This window comes from Mixophyes fleayi, chromosome 5 (assembly GCF_038048845.1).
Source record: "Mixophyes fleayi isolate aMixFle1 chromosome 5, aMixFle1.hap1, whole genome shotgun sequence".
In the NCBI taxonomy this organism is placed as follows: domain Eukaryota; kingdom Metazoa; phylum Chordata; class Amphibia; order Anura; family Limnodynastidae; genus Mixophyes; species Mixophyes fleayi.
Genome location: NC_134406.1, coordinates 227,195,253 through 227,220,548, shown reverse-complemented (window position 1 = coordinate 227,220,548; position 25,296 = coordinate 227,195,253). Strand labels below are relative to the sequence as shown.

General features: G+C 40.2%; 1 protein-coding gene across 1 annotated transcript in view; it reads right to left on the bottom strand.

Annotated features, from left to right (window-relative positions):
- RAB2A (RAB2A, member RAS oncogene family) overlaps window positions 1-23,997 on the bottom strand; it is a 53,594-nt gene extending 29,597 nt beyond the window's left edge. The window contains exons 1-5 of the mRNA XM_075213562.1: window positions 23,875-23,997; window positions 10,750-10,821; window positions 5,262-5,329; window positions 1,444-1,526; window positions 683-775 (exon numbers count right to left, since the gene is read on the bottom strand). Coding sequence (XP_075069663.1) covers window positions 683-775; window positions 1,444-1,526; window positions 5,262-5,329; window positions 10,750-10,821; window positions 23,875-23,920 — 362 coding nt within the window. The 5' untranslated portion in view covers window positions 23,921-23,997. The remainder of the gene's footprint in view (window positions 1-682; window positions 776-1,443; window positions 1,527-5,261; window positions 5,330-10,749; window positions 10,822-23,874) is intronic.
- Between the last annotated feature and the right edge of the window lie 1,299 nt (window positions 23,998-25,296).

Here is a 25,296-nt window from a genome sequence, read left to right as displayed (position 1 = left end):
TATAGCGCCAGTAATTCCGCAGCGCTGTACAGAGAACTCTCTCATATCAGTCCCAGCTCTGTTGGAGCTTACAGTCTAAATTCCCTAACATACACACACAAACCGAGAGAGACGAAGGGCAATTTAATATCAGCCAATTAACCTACCAGTATGTTTTCGGTACCTAGACTATTGTTATGTATAGGAAGCAACAGGCTCCGCCTGCACATTAACCATTTGATTGGTATTTAGACCAACTGCCATCTTGTTTATCTACAATAGTTCCTCTACAATCTGCCATCACATAACACATTACAGTATATGAGGGAGGCAAAACAGCTACATGTTAATGCCGGTCTAAAGTGCAAGCAAATGCTTTCCAGGCAGATAAGCAGCATCTGTAATTTACACCCTCTGAACCGCCAAATGCATATTTAGATGATATCTAATCAACACAAATTCCACAAACAAGAAGCTTCTTCTCAATGAAAAATTAAATGCACTGGTTATAATAGAGTATTTAGTTTGCTACACTTAAAAAAAAAAAAAATTAAGTTATTCCATATGAATAACGGATGTCTCACAAACCTAAAAATTGGTTTTGTCATAAAGGGGGGATGTTCCAATCATTAAATGGTTAACAAAAGAGCAATAAAAAAGGAAAAACAAAGTAATAAAAACATGCACAAACACTTCACTTTACCTTTTATTGGCGATAAGCATAATCACCATGTTTGAATTAGAGTGTTGACGGGCATCTTCAAGCCAGGTTGTCAGGTGATTGAATGTGTCTCTCCTAGGCACACAGAAAATAAGGCAAGTTGTAAATGTGACAAGGTAATTTAAGACCAGCTTAGTCGTAAAATCTGTGGTCATTACTTGTGCGATATTACTGTAAGAAACAAAAATGTTTGTGATCTTTAGGAGATCATGTTTGTGTAAGTTATTACTGGATTTGGAGTGTGTTCATTATAAAGAAATGAGTCCACCATAATCAGAATGTCACACACACACCTAAACAAGACATTTTATCAGGACTGTCTAAATCAGGCCTGTCCAACCTGCGGCCCTCCAGGTGTTGTGAAACTACAAGCCCCAACATGCTTTGCCAGTAGACAACCTGTTAATAGCTGGAAGGGCATGCTGGGACTTGTAGTTTCACAAACATCTGGAGGGCCGCAGGTTGGACAGGCCTGGTCTAAATGTATTTCAGGCTTTACTGTGGGATGCTCATAATATAGAATTCTCAGTCTACAAAATATAGAAGGCATCTGGGGAAGAGGTGTCCCTATTAAAATCCACAAATAGGACTCCCCAACTTACACAACAGCATGACCTATTTTGGCACAAGGGCTACCTGGCCCTCAGTATGGCAATAACTTTTTATAAAACGTAGCTTACAGGGAAACGTGTATAGCAGCACGATTAAAAGTCTTGGGCAATAAAAAAAGAATAAATGCTCACCTTGTAATATCATAAACTAATAAAGCACCGGCTGCGCCTCTGTAATATGAACGTGTGATGGAGCGAAAAGATTCCTGTCCGGCCTAAAACAAAGCGAGAGATCATTGTTATCAAAAGTGGTACTTTATCACAGAGTATTTTCAGTGTCTCAACAGTACAGACAAAGACATCTGTCCCATTTTCTCCAATCTGACAAGACTCAGAAAAAAAATCAATTCAGGGCGAGGTCCCTTTGGAGCATTGTGTGATGTGCGCACTTCCTGGTATAACAGTAAGTAAAACAGCACTGATTTTTGCTCATGCCTCCATTTCTTTTACTGCCCGAACATCCAGCGGAAACACATCACTTGTGGCTCAGAGACCTATAGTTACTCCTACAGCTCTTAAAAAGGGACAAAAATCTGAAATGACGAAGCATAACACATGAATTATACTTGAAATGCCATGTTTGTGCGAATTAATCAGTCTTCATTCTGTAAAGCATTTTTGTTACCTAAGCTATGGAAAAGTCAATCACACAATATTTGTCTTGTGAATGGTACTACTGTGAAGATTGTGAACTATTTAGAAAAGCTGTACTTCTGTCATCTTGGTCTAAGGAAAAGAACATTCAATATGTCGGACAAATGTATTAAATTAAGCAAGCCAAGGATTTAAGGGATCTGTATTGTTCCCTACATGTGTACTTCATTGTATTTGTCCCCATGGCCATCTCTGCACTCTTGTCACAATAGCAGCAATTATTAATATAGGTATGTTTCCAGAGTGCACCAAGTGATCTCCAGTGAACTTATCCCTAGAGCAGTTCCTGCAGTAATATTACAGCTGCTAATGAGATCAGCACTTCACTGTGAGTAAAGCCCTTACAGTAGTTTCACTTGAATACTGGAATAGATACGTAACAACAACACTATAGCAAGGAAAGTCTTCAGACCTCACCAGATTTGAGATTGAAGGGTACAATCTGTAACTGGTTTGATTTAACATTGGCTAAATAAGATCAAACCACTGGATATTTAATATATGTTCTGTAAAAAGGATTGATTTCAAAACAATGCACTCAAGTGACCTACAGTCATACTGATACCAAATACATCTGATAACGTTTGTTAGCAACTAGTTATCTATCGTTTTTTTCATTTCAGAAAGACTTAAGACTGCTGTGAAGGTTCTCAAGAAATCTGATATACTGGCAGTGTAAGGACATAAAAACCATACTGGAAAATACTGAAACACCTGAAATAATTTATTATTTATTGTGGTAATATAGGACAATGGAAAATTTAAACCCTGCATCAGACTCTTATGACATTACATGAATTACAAACTGGTTATTTTCCTACTATTATTTTGGTACTACAATGTAAAAGTTTTGGATCCTTGAAGGTATTGGTTCTTTTATTTTAAAATTCGCATAACTCTGATTTAGACTGGGTTTACATTACTGAAGCTGCACTGGTGGGTACAGCTTACTAATGTGACAGCATCCATTCATGCGGGTGCCATCCCAATGTGCACCACTGAGCCCTGTATGAAACACATAATTGGGGGTGCTTGCTCCTCCAATCACTGTATAAGCAATGGGTTAGATCTGGGAAGACAGCAGGATTAAAGAGATTCAACCTATAAAAGTTGATCAATGTCACAGACAGTATCCACCAAAGCGATGGGCACAGGACTCCTTAAGCGGAGATTATGTAAACTTTTACATCACTGACTTAAGGCTACCACATGATGAACCAAACTGTACAAATCAAATCTTTTTATAATCAAGGCACACAACTGGAATAACCGGAGATATTTTTTTTTTTTTAGGGTAAGGGATGTCATTAGCTAACCAGATCAGCCTGCATGCTTGAGAAAAATCACACTGATCCTACTAGGATTTATACAGGGATTGTTGGCTGTAACTGGTAATAATATACAAGATAAAATATTGACTATCATGTCATTTTAAGCTTACAACTAATGTGTGTACATCAAACCGTACTTGTGCACTAGAAATACATAGATCTACCATGTCCGAGTACCTTATGTCTGTCTGTCTGTCAAAACAGAGCCAGGGAATGCCACATTGCACATCAGATGTTGTCCTCTTAGAAAGCACAGGCATCACACTCATGCATTGTGTCTCCTAACATCACTTCTTGCCAGGAAACTTTCCAGCTTATCCAAGCACTCAAGGGGCAGTAAAGTCTGTCCACTCAGTGGCTGTATCCCCAACTACAAGCTTAGGGACTACAAATGGGAGAGTGGATACATTTGTATGCCCTTGTTGTGTTTGTATTTAATCTCTCCAATAAATAAAGGGGTCAACTAGAAAATATTGTCAGTATCTGAACTGCAAAACAAAAGTTCAAGCACCTGCAACTATAATTCACAATTATCTGTTTCAGATGCTGGCATGTTACAGCAATCTTCCCTGTCTCTCTACTGTTTAAGGTGCCCTGAGGACACTGCAATGGATATTAGGATATAATGTTCTTTATTGAGCTTTAGAGCAGTATGAACAAACGAATGATGGAAACAGGTATTTAGAGTTTTTTTCCCCCCTTCTTCTAGGAACAAGCAGCCTCTAAAAAAAAAAAAAAAAAAAACCTTCCTTGGCAATCCCTGACATCCCAATTTACTGAATGGCTTCACAATAGATGAATCATTATTAGAACACAGAAAGGACTCCTAGCAACTGAGCTCAGAAGACAAATCTGAAAGGAAGCAAATAACCCAAAGCTGCGCATTTGAATTCAATAACCTGCTCCCTGGGGCAGCTGTTGACACTAGAATAAATAAAGCCCATTGTAAATAAATGATGAATGACATCTTTACGCCCACCATCTGCTGGTGTAAAGGTTGTTGGAAGGCCAAGGATGCAGATTTTATCCGTTCTATCGGAAGCTGCAGCCAGCCTAGACTTAATGTGGTCAATTTTTCCCCTTTTAATCTGTTTAGGCAAAAAAACAGAAAGCTGAAATTCACTGACAGCCCAAATTGTTCCGTTGGTCACCTAAATGGATTGAGTCTTTCCATAACAACCCCACCCCCCAAAGAAAAAAAAAAAATATCGAAACAAATGAATGAGAAACTATTTCTACCATGACAATTAAGTTAACATTTTTTTTTCTGGGTCTGTTCTTCCCAGATGTTCTTAGCAGCCAAATCCTAATTAGCAGGACAGAACAGCTGACATTTTATAGAATATTAACTAAATTACAAAATCAAATTCTATAACTGGCCCAACGCTCTACACAGTTACAGCAAAGTCCTATCACTTCATATTTTAATCGCTAAAATTTTATTTGTGACACAAATAATACATAAATGCTCTTATGTATGTCCATATTTTACAGAGCACTGAGAATCTTATCCCTCTGTATATTTGGCAACCAGTATTCAGAGTAACAATATGACTAGTTGCCAGGGTCAGAGAGGAAAAGCAACAGCATTAGTATGCCTAAAAACAAGGGTGTTACTAGTCCTAGGGCACAGGTTCCAAGTCTCTATCACCGTCCCCAAGTCATTTGTGGGTTTTATTTTTACTATTTTCTTAGTTGTTTAATAGCCACTTTTTATATACACACACTCTTATGCGAGGTTAACGCACAAAAATTTTTTTTTCCATGTCTGTTAAAATGCAACTTTACACAGTGTGCATGTTAAGCTTATGGACTGAATGAGCTTGCTGCCTTGGATATTGTTTTAGGCTCTCAACATTTGACAAGTTCACTTTCCTGTGAGTGAGAAAAACTTAGCAGATTAGGAATCTGAGCACAAGATATACAATATCATGGCAGTTATAGGTCTCTGGATGCATTACTTACAGTGTCCCATATCTGAAGCTTAATCTGCTTGCCATCAATTGTTATCATTCGGGCCCCGAATTCTACACCTTGGAACGAAAGAAAGAAAATGTTAATATGATTGCTACAATTTTATCTACTTATAAATAGTTTTATTTTTTTATAAATAGTAAGAGGCAGGAAATATCATCAATATGTTCTGACGAGGGCCAGGGTTCATAGAGCAGATCAGAGCATATGTAACAGGACACGGCGATTACACAGCCTGCTATGTGCTGCGCAGGGCTAACATACGCAAGAATTCACTAAGGTGCTTTGTGTTTATATGGTCTATTATTACACTTACCCCAAAACTACCCTAAAATAAGCCCGACGTGTCAATTGGTGGTAGTCATTTTAATGACTTATAAATCGCAGACACCACTTACCCCGACATGACGATGCCGAAGGTCTCACTGCCGATATTCTCAACTGCTTGAAAAAGTGACCTTTAACAATTTAGGCTAATTCACCTCCGGCACACGTAGAATGACATCAGTTTGACTGCCGACAGTATTATTGGTGGTGTTAAGGGGGCAATGAAAGTAGTTGGCGCGTGGACAATGCTTTTTACTCAGCCTTGTACATTGTCCATGCACCAACTACTTGCATTGCCCCCTTAACACCACCAATAATACTGTCGGCAGTCAAACTGATGTCATTCTGCGTGTGCCGGGATGTGAATCAGTCTAAATTGTTAAAGGTCACTTTTTCAAGCAGTAGTGAATATGAGAAAGTCAGCAATGAGACCTTCGGCATCATTATTTCGGGGTAAGTGGTGTCTGCGATTTGAAAGTCGTTATTTAGTACCCAACCTGTGTCAATAACATTAGTTGTCTATACAGCCTGATATATATAGGTTTATGTGCATCTGTTCCTGACACCCCCCCCACCAAAAGAAACACACACATCAAAACAAATTAGAAAAGCAAATAATCTTGCCCTAGTAATATTACCACACACAGAGAAGGAAATACAAGTTGTGCTAAACACAACAGCATACATATCAACTATAACTAAAAATTGTTTACTTCTCTTCACAGAATAAGACTACACTGCCATCTAGCAGGAACTCTAGAATCGCAGTAGAAACCTGAATTAGGTCAATTAATAAACAAGTTAATTCATTATCACTATTTATTTATATAGCGCCACTAATTCCGCAGCGCTGTACAGAGAACTCACTCACATCAATCCCTGCCCTATTGGAGCTTACAGTCTAAATTCCCTAACACACACAGACTAGGGTCGATTTGTTAGCAGCCAATTAACCTACAAGTATGTTTTTGGAGTATGGGAGGAAACCAGAGCACCCGGAGGAAACCAACGCAAACACGGGGAGAACATACAAACCTCTCACAGATAAGGCAATGGTCGGGAATCGAACTCATGACCCCAGTGCTGTGAGGCAGAAGTGCTAACCACTTAGCCACCATTTTCTGCCCTTGTATACAATATAACAGTGTGTTATGCAGGAAGGAGGGAGGGTGGGGGTGATAAACAAAAACAAAATCTGGATGTATGAAAATCATTTCATATAAAAGGTCCTCTTGACATGTCAAACTTCCCACATCAGGAGCCCTGCATTACTGCTCTGCTGTTGGGAAACCCTGCTTCTCACATGACGCCGCTCCTGTGACATGCAGTTGCACCCTCACTAATCATGGGTGGACAGGCCCCTGTCTCCCACAAGAACAGTAAACTAACAAATACTTTGAGCTGCTGGGACCAAAACAGATTGCATACAGGTTGTTTTGTCCATGCCCACTCTGGAACGGAAGAAACCCCAGATGAGCATATAAGGTGCCCAAACCCTAGAATATAGCAAATTACTAAGAAACAGACTGTAAAAACAAATGAGCAAAAGAAAAAAAAAAAAAAACTCAGACAAAAAACCCCAAACAATTTAATTCACCAGTAGGGACTACAACCTGGCAGCATATATAGAAATGAGTATACTGCTGTGTGTGTAAATATATATATCTATCTATCCACACTCTTCAAGTACATAATGATCACATGTAGACTGCATAAGCTTATATGCGTTTTCACATAGGGATTGCACTTTTTATTTTTACGCAAACATACCGCCAGTGGTTAAAGGGCCAAAGGTTGATAGGGAAGCATAAATGCACCAACAATATTTTGTAACTTTACTACCATTAGCCCTTTTGCGGGTTTAAAAAAAACAAACAAAAAAAAAACCCAAAACTTATTTGCTATGGTATCAAGAGTGAATTCTATACTGTTTATTTTTTCATACAAGATAGAATTTCCTTTTTAAGACTGTAAATGTTAAATTCAATAAGAATATATGATTACTCATAATTATTAGAAATGAGTGACCCCAGAAATATGTACTAAAATGTGTTTCCCTATTTCTTCTCTTTATGATGATACCCAATATGTAGGTTTTTCTCTCACTTAGGGGAATTTATAGTTTTTCTTCCCTGCATTCTTTTATAGTTTAAGATTATATAGAAGAGAGTAGGAATAAGGCTTCTACACACCATAAAGAGATGGCAGACAGAATTAGCAGACATTCTGTATAGTCCATTTCTTCCAGTCGTGACATGTGGTTACTAAGAAATCTTACACATGATGTTTCTATACTGTAATGCAAATACACGGATTATGTAATCTGTAACATGGACCCACTGCTTCCCTTTTCACTTTCTACTATACTCTAACATATTGTGAAAATCCTCTCAAAAACACATTTTCTAGAGGCACGACATAGGACCACTAAACGTAAAATACCACATGCCTTTTATAAAAGCTAATATTCAAAATGAGATATGTAAAATTCCCATACTTTAGCTTATACTATCTGCAAAAGATGGACTAAGTAACCGATACTTGTAATATTAAATTATACTAATATTAGATGTCTGTAACACAAAGTGTACAGGTGCAGCCACACAGGCTGGGCAAGGCATAATGCCTTTAGGGGGCATGGCTGTGCCTGGGATTGTGAGCTAAATCACACCTCCAGTAAGGGAACCCAGTCCTGTAAGGACTTGTCCATCCCATGCTTAGTTAGTGAAGTAGCAGGACATGACATCTGTCTGAGGATCCTGCAAGTGGAGGTAAGGCACACAGCCGTGTTAAGCTCTGGATTATAGCTGTGCCCAGCAAAGCACACTCTGGGTTCCCACAGTGGAGAGGCCCCCTTTAAAGATGTCCACTTACAGCCACAAAAGCAAAACCTAAGGGAGCACTTCATCTGACCATCTCTGGAGGTCCAATTCACAACAAGGTTTATTAACAAGGGTGATGGCCCACCAACCATCTAATGTAGAAGATAGAGGGCAAATCTAGTCATAAAATGCCACCAGCTGCCCCTGAAAGGTAGAGAGAGCACTTTTGAGCATGACAGGATAGAATAGGGGCAATTCCAGTAGAGATTCAGTGTCGGGCAGAGGCAACCTTGCCAAAGCAAAGTTTGAACCAGCAGATGTGCATCAGACAATGAAAGACAGAGGAGCCTGTTCTATAGACTGAGAACCGTAATCAGAATCGGGGCCTCCAAGACCTCGGAAAGTACTGTGCTGGTCAAGTGCTGGAAGGATCTCGCAGACCACCACACAAATATGGCCCTTAAACCAAAAATGTTCACAATGGGGAAGTTTGCTTAAAGGAAAAATGTATTAAAATACACTGGTCTCTTGACTTACTAATGTCGGCAAGTTGCACTCTGTCTGCATATAGATTCCCATATTAGTGGGTGTTTAATGTATTGGGGGAAGATTACACTATTTATTTTTATGTCTATTTATGTATACTTGTTTCCCCTTTATGTGATCAGCAAATCTGTTGATGGAAAATTCTGTATTCCCATGTCAGTTTTTGCAGATTGCAATGAGTAATCATAATGCACAATTTAAAATGTATTTATTTTTTTATTGCATACTTGTGCATAATGAATGTGTGGCCTTGACAAGGCCTCCAGGTCAATAGTTTAATGGGATACAAAAAAGTACACTGTCTGTGCTCCCACAATCACAGCACGGAAAGGCAATGAACATTCACTCTCCCACCCACAAGGCATTCAGTGTACACATCAAACCAACGATTGTTGCATAACCCCTTTAAAAACACACCAAGATAACAATTGGCATATCTCACACAATACTAATTATGTTTTTCTAATTAAAATAAAAATATTGAGTGGAGTATAGGCATATGCAGCCTGCATGTGCCACATGCCCAAGTCCACTAAGCCAGTGCTTCCAAAACTTTTTCAGTTCGCAGCACCCTTAGTCTCCATAATTTTTTCAAGACATCCCTCCAAAATAATTACCGAGTAGCCCTGTTTTATAAGTAGTTGGGTCAAAATAACGTAATAAAATAATACACATAAATCCAAGAAATATTTTTATATATTTTTCAATTATATTTCTGTCAAAGAATAATTTACAGCTAATATTCAGAGGAATAAGATCAAACAAAATAAAACAATATGTACAAAAATCATCAGTGTCCCTTCACGATCACTTTGTGCCCCTATTCATCCACACTGTGCCCCTGCATTGCTGTTACCTTTTACTATTTCCCCATCCGTTTCTTTACTTACCAGATTTGACCTTCTTTCTTCTATTCTTCTGTTCTTCTTACCAATATGGCGGAGCCCAGGTCCCAGCATCCTCCTCTTCCCTGCCGCTTCTCACTGAATAGGACAGTGAGAAGCGAGGAGGATGATGGGACCCGGACGCCGCCGGGTTGGTAAGTTTTTTTATACCCCCTGGCCACGGCACCACGGGAACCGTTGCACTAAGCACATGCCACTTCTACCTATGTCAGCGCCTACATGCAGTGTTGTGATGACATCCTTAGTAGAGTGAATATCCAAGTACGAATAATCAGGAAGCGCAAGTAACAGATACAAAAATGTACGTTTGCTGTGAAAGCATAAGGGTAAGTGCAGCTATAACCACGTGGCTGTTCTCTAAACATTAAACAAAACAGTGTGCAGCATTCCTAGCATCCATGTGACATCACTTCTGTTTCCTTGCATTATACTCTTCAGACATGTCCCCTACACAAAGTAGTAACATGTATTTAGCGACTGAATTAACACTATGAGCTGAATGCATAAAACTCTTATAGAATATTTAAAATAAGAACGCAAGTCTTACCTAGTACCTTAGAAATCAGTTTGAATTTGCATAAGGATTTGGCATGGTAACCAACGGTATTCACGCCTGCACTAGTTTTAGAAGTGCATTGCTAAATGTAATCTGAGAAGCATGCTTATTCAGGTCATTTCATATAAACTAACTATATATTATGTGCCCGATCTATGGACATTCTGCTTGAAATGGAACCGTTTTTCTGCTAATTTTCACCCTGTGTATATTTAAATACTAAACTATTCGCAGGATTTTCATCTCCATTCAGTGTATGTAGATATGTAACACCAAGGAGTTGTCAAACAATGTACTTTAACCCTTTCCCATAAATAACTTACCAATCGTCAGATCGTGAACTGGCTGGAAACGCTTGTCCGTAAATTGCAGCAAGAGGCATGATTTACCAACACCTATAGAGAAGAGTAACATTTAGTTAGAGTACATAATGAATACAGAATTGCAAAAAATTGGAAACTTAAAAAAAATTGAGGTTAAAAACATTGCAATCTTTAAGCTGCACTAAAACTCAGATAAATTAGTTTCACTCTCACACATTACCATAAATACACAAAACAAGAGGTTGGCGAAGCTTCCCCCCGGGGAACTGGTTCTTCAGCTCCCCTCCTAAGAAGGGAGCCTCAGATAACTTAGGGAGAGAGGGTCTATACCCAAACCCCAACAAACGTGCTCCATAGGAATTAATAAAAAAAACAAAACATAAAGTGCTTCGTGATAAGTGCTATTTGTCCAATAAATAAATAAATGCCCACAGGCCCCAGCCTAGTGGCTGGCGGGTTCAAAAAAAATTCTGGTCCAGCCAAAAAGCCAGGACCAAGAAATAAAGTGATGAAAGAAGGTTAGAAGTGCTTAGTGCTCGTTCCATACTCTGTTCACAGTGAGGGTGCTGCAGGTTCCCCATCACCAGTGAATCTGCAGGCACCCTTGGCTCCCTTTAAACCAGGGGCACATCAGCACCTTGGGCTCCAGACACCACCGGCCTTTTGGCTAGAGGGCCAGTTGACGACTCATCGCCTATAGGGGGTGCCTTTAAACCCCTACTACGTACATGGGCATATACACCTGATCTTAGCCAAAGTCATTGTTCATACAAGTCTAAGCACAATATAACCGCTTGCAGCGGTATAAGATATGGCTATTTAGGAACTTTTAAGGAGTGAATGGACATTATACAATATTTTGGAGACTTTGCATTATAATTCAGACAATAGGAAATACGAGTATGTGTGAATGCTTCTCTTATGAGTATATAATCCATATCGATGCAACATTATTAAAATCTCTTTCCTTCTATAGATACTTTCAGACAATATACAAATGAATGAATAGTTTACAAATATAACCGTCATTATATTAGGAATGAGACTAAGCCACTGAGTTGGCACTGTATCTCTAAATTATAACAAATGGGGAGATATAGATCTCTTAAAAATATAATCCTTTATAGGATTATTGTACTTGCTAAAAGCCTCACAATAAACTTTAATTTGGATTAATTGTATGAGAACTCTTTCACCCTTGGACTTCGTATACCACGATAGGGTTTTCCATATATGACAACTAAGAGAGACAATAAGGGAGGCGGACAACTCTCTCTACTATTATTTGGTCACAGTAGTCTAAACCAGGGGTTTCCAACCTTTTAGCTTTCCTGGGCCACATTGGAAGACGACGAGTTGGTTTGGGCCGCACATAAGATACAATAACGATAGCTGATCATCCAAAAAAACCATAGAAAACAGATATATATATATATATATATATATATATATATATATATATCACTTTTTTTTTCAAATCCCCCTATACTTACCTTTCAATCGCCATGTTCAAAAAATCCTCTCTAGTTATTATACTATAATCACTATTTGTATTGTTTCGATGCAATATCAATAAAGTGAATTTAAGCCAGGCATTGTATATCAGGGTGCCCTGACCAGGCCTGCGGTACCTGACATATACATCACTGTGACCCCAAATTGTGACCTGTTTTGCTAATTACACCACTATGTTAGTTAAGGGATAACAACTTCTAAAGGGCCAAAGAGAATAATATATAATGCCCCATTAGTATTACAAGTAGAAGTATGTAGCAGGGAGATAAGGTCCATGATGCTCCAGGACCAGGTGACTTTTATTCACTTGTCAGCATCCCTTGAAATAATAAAAAAAAATCCCCCTTAACTTACCTTTTAATCGGCTTGTTCTCCTGTCCTCTTTTCTCCAATTCTGTGCTGCTGATTGTTCTTCTCGCGCGGGTGACTCCTCTGTGCTGCGCTCCGCAATGGATGTTGGGCATGATGACATCATGCCCGACATTCACTGCGAGCACTGCACGGAGGAGACAAGGGAGGAAGCCGGAGTACCAGCTGACGTGACCGCAAGGTAAGTATTTTCTTTTCTTTGCAGGATTTTTTTTGCCATTAACAGTGCTGCCCCCTTGCCACAACCAAAACTCCTTCTGGGCCACATTTACAGGCGTGCTGGGCCGCAGGTTGGACAACCCTGGTCTAAACCATCATAAGTACTTTTCAGACGGTTAGTGTGTCATTGGGTAAAGATTTTGCACTGCTAATATTTGAAACTATGTAAAATGTTGTAAAACCCAGGTCCCTAAAGCCACATGACACGACTAATGGTAGAAACACGATTCTGGTTATTCTTTAAATAGTATGTTATTATTTGACACTGTGCAGTTTATAAGAGGGTGGAATTTACTGAAGGGTCTGTTTTTACTTCACATTATCTTCTTTTTGTTCACATTTTTCTATCTTGTTTTAAATATTTTGCCAACAATGATCTTCAAATAAAGGCTTCAGCTAATCATTAATATTAAAAGTTGATTTTAACTTATTATGAATACAGAGATAAGAATTACATATTAGTGGCTTTCTTTGGATTTTTCCAATTTTGGTCTTCTAGATATAAAAGCTGCTACCTAATGCAATCTGTAACCAGAGGTCTATTGACGGGACCAGGAACCGTACACATTGGTTACAGGCCCCACAATCATTACATACAGCACTGAATGTGACCCTTGTGTCAAATGTCAAACCCTGATCTGCTTTAAGACTTCCATACAAGGCAACGCTAATAAATTCAAGCTAACAGAATGGCCATATTTCTTGCCATTAGAAAGAAAGTAGTAAAGAAATTAATTTTCAAATTCCATAATAGTAACAATGGAGAACAGGGTCTAACTGTTCAAATCCCCAGGACTTACATTAATACAATAGGCACAAGTGGGGGAATGATGGCTTTGGTGATTATCCCTCTTTAGTTCTTGAGGAAAAGTAGTACAATTACAAAGCAGGAACAATTGTTGTAAGCATACATATGAATTAGTTATGAACATTATGACTATTCAGAGTAAAGGAGCTAAAGGACAATCTGATAAGTGATTAATGCATTAAAATAGTTGTTTATGCCAATTGTGATACTTGGTGATCTTTTAGATGTTCCTTCTCAGCTTCCAGAATGATGGGATATGATCTCACGATAAGCCACTGCCCTCCATTCAGTCTTTCCTTCATCTATGGGTATACTTATTGTTAAATGGTTACCATCTGCATAGTGTGTTATTTAACTTCATATAGCTTTTTTTTTTTTTTTTTACTGCTATGTCTTTCTTCCAGTTCTAGTGGCCTGTCACTTTTCAATAGCACAAACAATAAGTACTCTGCACTATCTCTAAATGATAATGTCTATAACCTTGGTAGTCTGACTGGCTACATTAGAAATATTATGAGAGACCTAGCTGCTTTTATAGAAAAATAGTGGTTATGCACACACTCAGGTTACATTTTTTTTTTTTTTTTTTGTACCATAAGTGAATGCACCTGTTTTTACAGGTAAGGGCATGACCTAGCAAGTCCAGATGGCAGCAAATGTACAGTGTGCAAAATTGTGCTCTTCTGATGGCAGGAGCTGAGCAGAGCAGATCAGAACATTTCTTGCTGAATGCAGTTGGGCATGCAATCCTGATTTTGCTTGGTCAAAGGTTGGCAAGTATGCCCACTAATCTTATTAAATGATTGGCTTCTGCAGAACTGCAGGTCAGATGTTCGGTCCGGGCCTGTTTAGCAGGTCTGTGCATCAACAATAGCAATACTGTGGAGTGTATTGCTAATGTTTTTTTTTCTGACACATGATCAGTCTCATGCGTACACCAGTACTGTGACTGGTGATCTAGAGGAGTGAAAAAAGACATTCCTTGACCTTGGTCAAGGAATAAAGATCAGCGTGAGCACTCCAGTCAACATTATATATCCTCCTTATTCATAATAAAATATAACTTATTGTTCAACTTAAAATCAATAGATCATAGAAATGTGAAATGTAAAAAAACAATACAAATAGTGCTACCACAATAACTTGTGTATTTACAAAATGTATAGGGTACTCTACAGAATCGGTTCACCAAAAAGGGTTTGAATAAGCTCAATCTAAAGTACAGATTTGGACATTATCTGTTCCATTATACTTGTCATCACGGCTTGTGGAATAGTGAGAATATCACAAATGATTAGTTTGAACACAGATGGCTCCTGGCCTGATTGAGGGAAAATTTGATGTGTAGTAATCTAATTAAGCCTGTTGATCCTCACAGCACCCTCTGGATGTACTCCCCATAGGTACTTCAATATACATCCAGCATACAGATATACCAATGAATATGCATTGTACCTATTTACAAGGATAATGATATCGGCCACCAATCCCGTGCTATTATATCTAGATCTAGAGGAGTGCCAAACAGGTACCTGGGTTTCCCAAAATAGTAAACAATCAGAAGTCTAACAGTGGCCCATATGGAGCAATCCAGTTCTTGGCCTAATCACCAGATCTGTAGTCAATTTAACTACACATATGTGAAGAGACATTATATAGTTATTGCCATTCAACGTTCAGGCCAAACAGTCACATGGGTATTACACCTCCTGCTTGGTAGATCACACCATAATTCCATTGGCGTGTATCAGCCAACCTGAAGTTTTTCTCATGCCCTATCAAAGCCTATGAAATCAAATATTGGACAGGATGGTCACAGGCTACTGTGGCTCAATGGACCTTAAGTATGTGGAGCCTTTTGAAAGAAGATCATCAATGAAAGCCACTGATGTCAACAGTGGGGGCCTACCATATGCACAACTGTATACTAGCTGGCTTAGAAAGACCACATTATTTTATTTATTTTTATTATTTGCAGGTACTATTAGATTGGTTTATTAAATACAATCTGCTAGAAAGCCTAACAATCTATGCAGTAGGCATTTACAAAAAGGGTCAACAGGATGAGGCTTAAGCAGAAAATAAGGTTCCCTACAAGGGGACTGATATCAAGCTTCCAATCTCCTGGAGATGAATGCAGTTTGGAGCTGGTGCCAGACCCCAGTGATCTGGAGGTCAGTGTGTGAATAGAATCCCATTCCACAGATTATACAATACAGATTACAATGCTGGCAACAACGATACAAAGAGTTGAATTGCGTATGCAGCGGTGCACAGTGGGAATTGTTGCAACCTCACAGCACTGGGGCCCTGGTTTAGTTTCTGACCTAAGCACTATCTGTGTGAAGTTTATATATTCTCTATGCATTTGCACTGGTTTCCTTCCACAGACAAAAAAAAACCAACATAGTGGTGGGTTAATTGGTGGCTGACAAGATGGACCCTAGTGTGTGTGGCAGAGAATTGGGGCAGGGACTGCTGCAATTAAATATTCTCGGTAGAGCGTTGGGACTGGATCACTGATAAATAACTGGTGGTGTAAATGTATTTAAAGGAATTAGCGCAGGGCGCTTATTCATATAATTGCACATGCACTTATTTTTGATATTGTGTATATTTTGGTAAGGGAAATCTTTTATTTCTGAGAGCAGGGGAAGAAATATGTTTCTTATTTAACCTTGCTAGAGAAGATGCATTATTTCTTAAGGTATTTATCTGATATAAGTCGCCTTTGTGGATGGAAGCCTTTCGTGTGTTGTGATGTGGGAAAGTGGCGTGTTTGGGGTTTGTACCTTTCTTTGGGAATGTGTATTCTGGACTGTCTGAAGAGGGGCCCCATGCTAAATTAGATCTTTTGATGTGTGAAGGTCCAACATTGAATGCAGGGACTTTTAATTAAGACTGGCTCCTAGATTCTCTGCATCTGAAAACCAGATGCAGGACATCCCAGCATCTCTAGAATTTCATAGAGAAGTGTAAATATTATTGGCTTTGCAATGCATGTAAATCCATGTTTGTGTAAATACATTGCATTCTGATTCTAAAAATAGCCTGTGTTCAAATCAGCATAAAAAGCACTGTCTTGTACACTGAAATGTTCTTCTTGTTTCATCTGACCTGATCACTGGTACCTTCAACCAGTGTGAGAGCAAATAAACATCACTTGCTTCAAAGACGTGTTTGAAAACTTCTTCAATATTGCTGTATTCCTGTGACCTGCAGATTAAACCCTAAATCTAATACGTTCTCCTGCTGTTTCTTAGGTGGGACCTAGCTTTTCCGGTACCACCGTTCTGCCTGCTACCCTGGTCAGTGTGCTAGGCCAGGGGGGAATCCATCCACAGCACCCCTCATCCATAGTAAGAGGTCAGGCGTACCAGCCCAGGTAAGCCAGTAGCGGGGTACACTCACAGCATCTGTTGCCCAGAAGAAACCCGGTACTGGATGAAGGAGTCCAGTGGTGGCAGCATTTGTAAGCCCCTCCTACTGCGGAAAGGGGGTGCATTTAGAATAACAAAGGGGAAGGGTGGCAAAGTAAGCCCAGCCGGTTCCCAGCAGCAACAGACAGGGTGGCATAGGCGGTCCATCCTGTCACAAGCGCTGCATTAGATGTTGGCACTATAGGGGGGATATCATTTAGCCACAATGTTCTGAGGAACATCACAGCTGCGCACTTTCAGTTACTTCAGTAGAGAACTTCAGTGATTTTTTTCGCAGATATCTGTATCTAAATTTCTGCCACAAAGTGTCTTCAGAATGAACACTTAATTAAATTCCCCCTATATGTAGATTAATACATTTGTTTAGTGTGACCAGATGGGCTTACTTCACCACCTGTTCTGTAGGAGGGGGGGGGGGGGGGGTAAAAAGGGAGGGATTTTCTTCCTGCACAATTTATCTTGATTTCCTTCTCACCGTCAGTAACCGACTGTTACTGACCACTCCTACTAGTGTCACCAGTCACTTGCTGACTGCGAATGCCAACAGCGCAATAGTTGTAGGAGAATTCGGCTGCCACCACTGGACTCCTTTGCGGTGTCTAGAACTGCATACTTCTGGAGTAGCTGCTGTAATTCCTCTTTGGGCTGGCAGCTAGCTCCTGTCCACTTACTATACATCGGGGCTGCTAGGTAGCAGGCAGAGCGCTGACACAGACACGCTGGGTTAAACACAGGCCAGCCAGGGAATGCATTAGAGTGTAAATTCTTATCTTTTGGTCACAGGATTCAGCAGGTAATAGTCGCAGGCAGAATCTTCAATCAGTGATTGTTTATTGCTCAAATGTCCTGACAAGGACTATTACACGTTTGTGGTACTGGTGATTATCCAGAAGTCAGATGGAAAATAATATATTACATGGTAAAACAGAGGTCCTTTTATACAGATACTGACAAATGTTATCAGGGGACAGTCCAGCACCCTGATCCGACCATGCCCCTAAACGTCTCATATTCCATTAGATGATTTAACATCAGGGTGTGAAATTTCTCTAGATGCGGACTTAATGCAATTTAACTTACAAAATTCACATAAATCTGTGATTTCCTGAAACTTGCTGTTAGAATTATTCATGTAGTTTGTTTATCTTTTGAACAAGGCAGGATACAGACAACTACCCCCTTCCTGGTCTTTCAGGCTAAACAGACCTGTTGGCTACAGAGATTTAACACACATGCCTATTGCATCAGGATTCAGTACATTTCTAATACACAAAAATAACAGTATCAAAGTCAGTATATTTGCAATGATATAAATTAGAGCACTGCGCTAATAATTTAAATTTATACAATAAGTTCTTTATAAGTGATCTAGCCACAGCTAGTGTATATATACATACACATTAATAGCTCAAGTGGCTGGATCACGTAGAAATAACTTATTGTAGAATTTATGTCAATTAGTGGCGCAGGCACCAATTTATATCATTGCAAATGTACCGATTTTAGATGCTGTGCATTAAAAATGTACAGACTTGAGGTACTGATTTTTGATGCAGTAGGCATTGTAGTTTCGAGAGGAAATCCTCATTAAGGCCAGTTTTAAGAAATAACAGATTGGTGTAAACTTTGCATTGCATTTATATCCAAGTTGGTAGAACATATTGCATCCTGATACTAAATATCTTATGTAATATCTCAATCTCTGCAGAGCCATCTAGGATCAGGGAGCAGTGTTATTCCCTGCTAACGTGTCAGAATGTGTATAAAAGGAGCACTGTTTGACCATGTAATGTAATGTATCATACAATCTGTACCTTCTGGAGATCACTAGTACCACAAACTAGTGTAACTACCCTTATTAGGACAGCTTGAGGTGATAAAAAAAAAGCACTACTTCAAGACCTTGCATTCACGACTTCTTACCTGTGCTGTAATTCCTGTGACCAATCTAATCCGTTATCCAGCTGTTCTGAGTTTGAAACCCAGCACCAATGCTCTGCCCACTAGCTTGCAGCTCTGGCCAGTGTGATAGGCCAGGGGGAACCATCCATGGCAACCCTGATCTAAAGAAGAAGTCAGGTGTACCAGCCCAGGTGCCCAGAAAGTGGTACACTAGCAGTGAGAGTTACCCAGAAGGACATGGTTCTAGGTGCCATTGAAGGAGCCTAGAGGTTGAAGCAGGTCCCTCCTACTGCTGTTAGAGGGGTGCAATTTGGGATAAAGAAAGGGGACGGTGGCAAGGAAAGCCCAGTTGGTCCCCAGCAACACATGGACAGGGTGGCATTGGAGGTCCATCCTGTCACAGCTTGATACAGTAGTTTTAATGGTTGGTAAAAACAAAAGCATCTACTTCCCTTCCTAACCCCTCCCAAGCCTCACCAGACAATGCTATGCATTCTGAGTGACAAATTCTAGGGCAGTAACACACCTGCTCAAGAATGTGCAAGTAATAAACTCCCATAATTGATACTAGTCTTCAAAGTTTGTCCTCCTAGGACTGGTTGTACAACCCTTCTCTTCCAAACTATGAAATTATGCACATAGGTAATGCTATTTGGTATAATTTTACTCAGAACAAGGTAACTACAAACATAACCATTCACTGAAATTAACAATAGGGGAGGGGGGCGGGGGAAAAATAAAAAAAAAAATCCCTCAAAGATGATTGCTTTGTTTCCTATATAAGGCCCATAAATTAAAACAACATTATAATATGCTGCCAAAAGCCTTATTAGTCTTGAAGAAAAATAAAACAATATTTACTTGTATAAACCAAGAAATAAAAGCTATTCCTAGCGCAACTGGCATATTACCAAAACATAAAAATTGTTCTGATCATTAAGAAAAACCATCCAAACGGACATAAAGGTGTTAAACATTTTTTCTTCCACTCTTCCCTACAATATCTTGTCTGGAACATAAACCATTCCCTTAAGCAATCTGGCAGTACCTATTCCTTGTCTAGTAGACAGAACAAACTGTGAGAACGCACACTCTCAGAGCAAGCATTTTAACTATTATTAAAGGTTTAGAAAATATTAACCCACTTTGCATGTAACCTCATGTACCAGTCAAGGATTTTAAATATACTCCATTAATAACCCCAATACAATTTTACACATTCTGGAAAATAAATTCTAAAATAAGATAATTTTCCATTAAATGATAATAAATATCAATTTTGTTGACATTACTTATATGTTACCGTATGAACGGTAATTACGCGCAATATTACCGTATAACCGGTAATATTTTTCGAGCGCTCGTTTTTCGGCGGTCACGGCAAACAATTGAATACGCCCCTAAAAGTAAATCTCAATGAGGTTGACATGAATGTTGAAGTCCTGAATTCTGTATATACCAGTTTGTTATTCCACTTTAAAGGCTTAAGCTTGGTACACACAATTGCATTTTACTTCAGATGCGATTTCTGTAACGATTTTACCAACGACTGAAAGTCCCGATGATGATGCAGGTTCATGTGTGGACACCTACACTATTTGCCTACAGAATTGATCATCTCATAACCATCTGAACAGATTGTGACTGTACACTCTATAGAGATCTGCCAACACTGCTGGTTGCGCATACACACTTTTACATTTGTGCAACATCGTTCCATAGTTTATCATAATTTCTATGAAGTTTAGAAAACCAAATCAACGGATGCAATGTCTTTTGGTACACTAAAACGTGGTAATGGGAGCGTACACACTCTTGCAATAACTGACCAAATGGTGGTTTGTCTTTTAATCAACCCCATAATTAGATCAGTATGTACCCAGCTTTATACACAGACAGCTGTGACCCAATCATACTCACCTGTCAAAGTGGCTACATGGCTAGAAGAAAACTGCTGAAATCCTACTTTCTTCCATCTATGTTTAGTCATCTTTAAAAGGCATGCCCTGGGCATTTCAAAATAGGGAACACCAATCCTCATATGATCCTCAACTCCATGTTCAACATTCATGACATGAAACAAGGCATGGACAGATGTGTACTGGTCCTAAATACTTTCCACATTTTAATTACCACCTTGATTCAAAGCCTTACAATTTTTCATTACATGCTAGCAATTCTGCATAAGTATAACTGCTCAATGACAAAAAATAAATTAATTACAGGGTCAACAAAATCCAGTTTCCAGGGCAACTAAAAAACACATCCCACTGGGTCACAGGCCCAGCTGAGCCTTTCACTGCGGAGACGGAGGCACAGGTTAGACAGTCAGGCAGCGAATCAGAATGAATCAGCGATTGAATCCGATTTGCAGCCAGACTGTTGCTCGCCCACAGTACTGCGGAGCACTTAGTCTCGCAGGAGATATGCCTGGCCAGCCCGGGGGGCCACTTCACAGGTGGGCAACTAATTTTTTAGAAACTAATGGCTTTGACTCAGCTCCTAAATTTGGGAAATATTTGTCAGGGCCTGCATGAATATGTAAAAAAAAAAAAAAAAAACAACCAAAAAACCCATCAGTAATCTGAGTTGGGCAGTGGGAAAAACTAAAACCCACTTTTTACTTTACAATACCAAGCATTGATACAAGGCCATAGATGACATTGCTTTTGAGAGACAGGCTGTTTCCTAGGCATCCCATATTATAAATACATTCTTATGATCTGTACTCTATAAAATCAATAAAGATTATGGCTAAAACATTGAGGAAATGGAAAACCCTGAATGCTGCATTCATCCTGCAGGCCACCAACTAAAAATAAAGCAGTAAAATAAAGGAGGCAGTTTCCCAATAATCTTTAGTAGTTGAAAGTATCAAAAGTGCCTATAGAGTAGCACTGGATTAATCATAAAACTCTTCTTGCAAAGCTGTGTCTTGTTAGTAAATGTTAGAAACCATTAAAAATTATGTTCTGATAACCAAACCTTGTTAAAAAGCAGCACATCGGCACTTTGTGCCCACATAGCAGCCACAGAAACCCAGTGGATTTTCCTGCTTCCGTTTCTAAATGCCATATTTCTATTATATTAGCGCCGATGTGCTACACAAGCATTGCTGGAAGCATTTACAGTGTATACCAATGCTTGTGTAACAAGAACCAAGTGGTTATGTGCATACATAATAATTATAGGCTGACTACCTGGGGCTGATATACACAAGCATACGCAGCGCCAGAGTGCCACTAACCTTAAACTAACCTAATACAGGCTGATTCATTCTTACAGTCTGAAATCACACTTGATCTGTGTCCAATTTTGGCCACATTGATCTGATCCCACTGTTTAGCAGTTCACCTATCCTGTTATGATGAACCAAGTGCTGGCTCTAAGCTTCACATTAAACATATTACCCTACCCCGTAAAAGTTAGTCTAGTCCAGAGGTGGGCAAACCAGTCCTCAAGGGCCACCAACAGTTCATGTTTTTATGATTTCTGTCTGTAGAAACAGCTGGGATAATTACTGACCCAGCCAAATAGGTTAACTCAGCTATGCATGATTAAAGAAATCCTAAAAACATGAACTGTTGATGGCCCTTGAGGACTGGTTTGCCCACCTCTGGTCTAGTCAGTAATTGAAAAGTAAACATATGCGATACATAATACTGTAAAAGCTGAATGCACTAGTAACAGAACTATTTGCATTGCAGCATATGTATTTAATTTCTGTTTGGTCATCATCACCATTTATAGAGCGCCACTGATTCCGCAGCGCTGTACAGAGAACTCACTCACATCAGTCCCTGCCCCATTGGGGCTTACAGTCTAAATTCCCTTACACATGCACACACAGACGGACACACAAACTAGGGTCAATTTTGTTAGCAGCAGATTAACCTACCAGTATGTTTTTGGAGTGTGTGAGGAAACTGGAGCACCCGGAGGAAACCCACACAAACACGGGGAGAACATATAAAACTCCTCACAGATAAGGCCATGGTCAGGAATTGAACTCATGGCCCCAGCGCTGTAAGGCAGAAGTGCTAACCACTAGGCCACCGTGCAGTCCAAGGTGCAAGTCCATCTTTAATCAGTAGTAAGGTACATAAATGCCTCACTGCTAGCACTTGAGGAGATATGAAGGGGACAGCTGTTTTGTTGACCAGTACACATCTTGAGAAGAAGTGGAAGTCCCACACTGTACTCCTTACACCTACTCTGCGTCTCCACCACCCACATATCTCACTGTAATAACTAGAGGAGTGATGACACTGTAACTAGTTACACGGAAGGCGACCAGTGACCTGCACTAGTATACCCAGCTACCCCACCATTAGCTCTATGTGTGCGCCACCTGCACTAGTATAACCAGCTACCCCACCATTAGATCTATGTGTGCGCCACCTGCACTAGTATACCCAGCTACCCCACCATTAGATCTATGTGTGCGCCACCTGCACTAGTATACCCAGCTACCCCACCATTAGCTCTATGTGTGCGCCACCTGCACTAGTATACCCAGCTACCCCACCATTAGATCTATGTGTGCGCCACCTGCACTAGTATACCCAGCTACCCCACCATTAGCTCTATGTGTGCTCCAGCCATCAGTCCATCCATACAACACACTCACTACGTGCAATCAGCCACCAGGGCAGGGCAGCCGCCTTCGCTGATTCCCTGACCGGGCCCTGGCAAAGCTGGCATTCACCACGTCAACGACTCCAACACTGCGGAAATGATGACCGGCCGGCCCCGCCCGCACAGCCACTCACACAGTGGAGAGCATCGAGGCCCCCTATGTACTAGCCGCAGCGCCAGCACCGGGCAGAGAGCGCTGCAGAACCCTACACACGATTCTAGGCAGTTTCTTACCGGTGTCACCGATGATAATATATTTAAACAGATAGGCGTACGCCATGTCCGGATCTCTCTCTCTTCGTCACTGCTTCTAACGGACGCACTGACGTAATCACGGGCTCGCTCACGACACCTATGGCAAGCGGGTACGAGCGCGCATGCGCCGTCAGTCTAACCACAGGTTGTAGTATTAGTGAATGTGAGCGCTTAGCAGGTAGCGGCAAACACGCCCTCAGCCCTGACTAATGCTCCCTGGGCTGACTGGGGCTGCCAGACTCTCACAGATCCCCGTCTAACTGAGTATATTAGTCAGCCAACCCCATAATCAAGAAATAATTAAAATCGCGTTCCTTGTTTTCCTAACAGGGTGATTGTTGGGCAGTTTCCATCAATGTGAGTCATAAAGGAACTCTGTTTGTTTGTTGAGGCCATCTTGCTCTTTCTGGCTTTCACACTAGTTTTTCAATTGCAATAACCTGGGTTAAAGTTGTTAAAAGATGTTTAAAAAAAATGTTTTTAATGAGTGGCATGTCCTGGCTACCGATCGAAGAGGCCACAAGATCATACTTGACAACTCTTCTTCGTTGGCTTCAGGGAGATCCCGGGGGAGATGCGTGTGCAGGGATGGAGCTTGACGAATCACACCAGGAGCTAAGATAATGCAATATTTGCGTCATTAATCCCAGCCCCACCACTTATGTATTGCGGGGGTGAGAACCGGGAGGTTGCCTGCTCTCCCGGGAGGTATCCCAGAAATGCGGGAGTCTCCCGGACATTCCGGGAGAGCAGGCAACTATGCGATAAAGAAAAGCAGTTAATGAATCTCTAGAGACTGAAGTGTTTTTTACATTTCCGTCTCCATTACTAAAGTCATGTTGTCTTACCTATCAGTCTTTGATTAAATCTTGGTCTCCATGAAAATGGCCATCTCCATAGGCATCAATACATGGACAAAGGACACAATTTCTGAACTGTGTCATCATGCCACAGATGGGGAAGCCAACCACGTCTTGTACTGGCTCAGCATCAGGGAGAATGCCAGACTCTTCAGGGAGTGAGGGAGATCACCCCTATTTCAGGGAGTCTCCCTGACATTCAGGGAGAGTTGGCAAGTATTAGGAAGATACTCTCCAAAATATGCATTTTAGCTAAGTAGAATAATAGGTCTATTTAAGGCACTTAGCAGTTTTGGTCTGTTAATCAACAGCAGCGATAACAGATGTAGCAGGAGAGATATTTATTTGTAAGCGGCTGTCCCAGGGAATAGTGTTATACCTTTCCTTGTTTGCTGATTGCAGTGGTGAAAGAGTATGCCTCCGGGTTCTGTCCCCTTGTATTCATGTGCATGTACACAAAACAAGTATTGGAGGGGAGGAGAAACGGTTTGTTTTGCCTTTAAAGCCATTGTCATTTTAAATTTCCCTGGCAAAGTCTCAG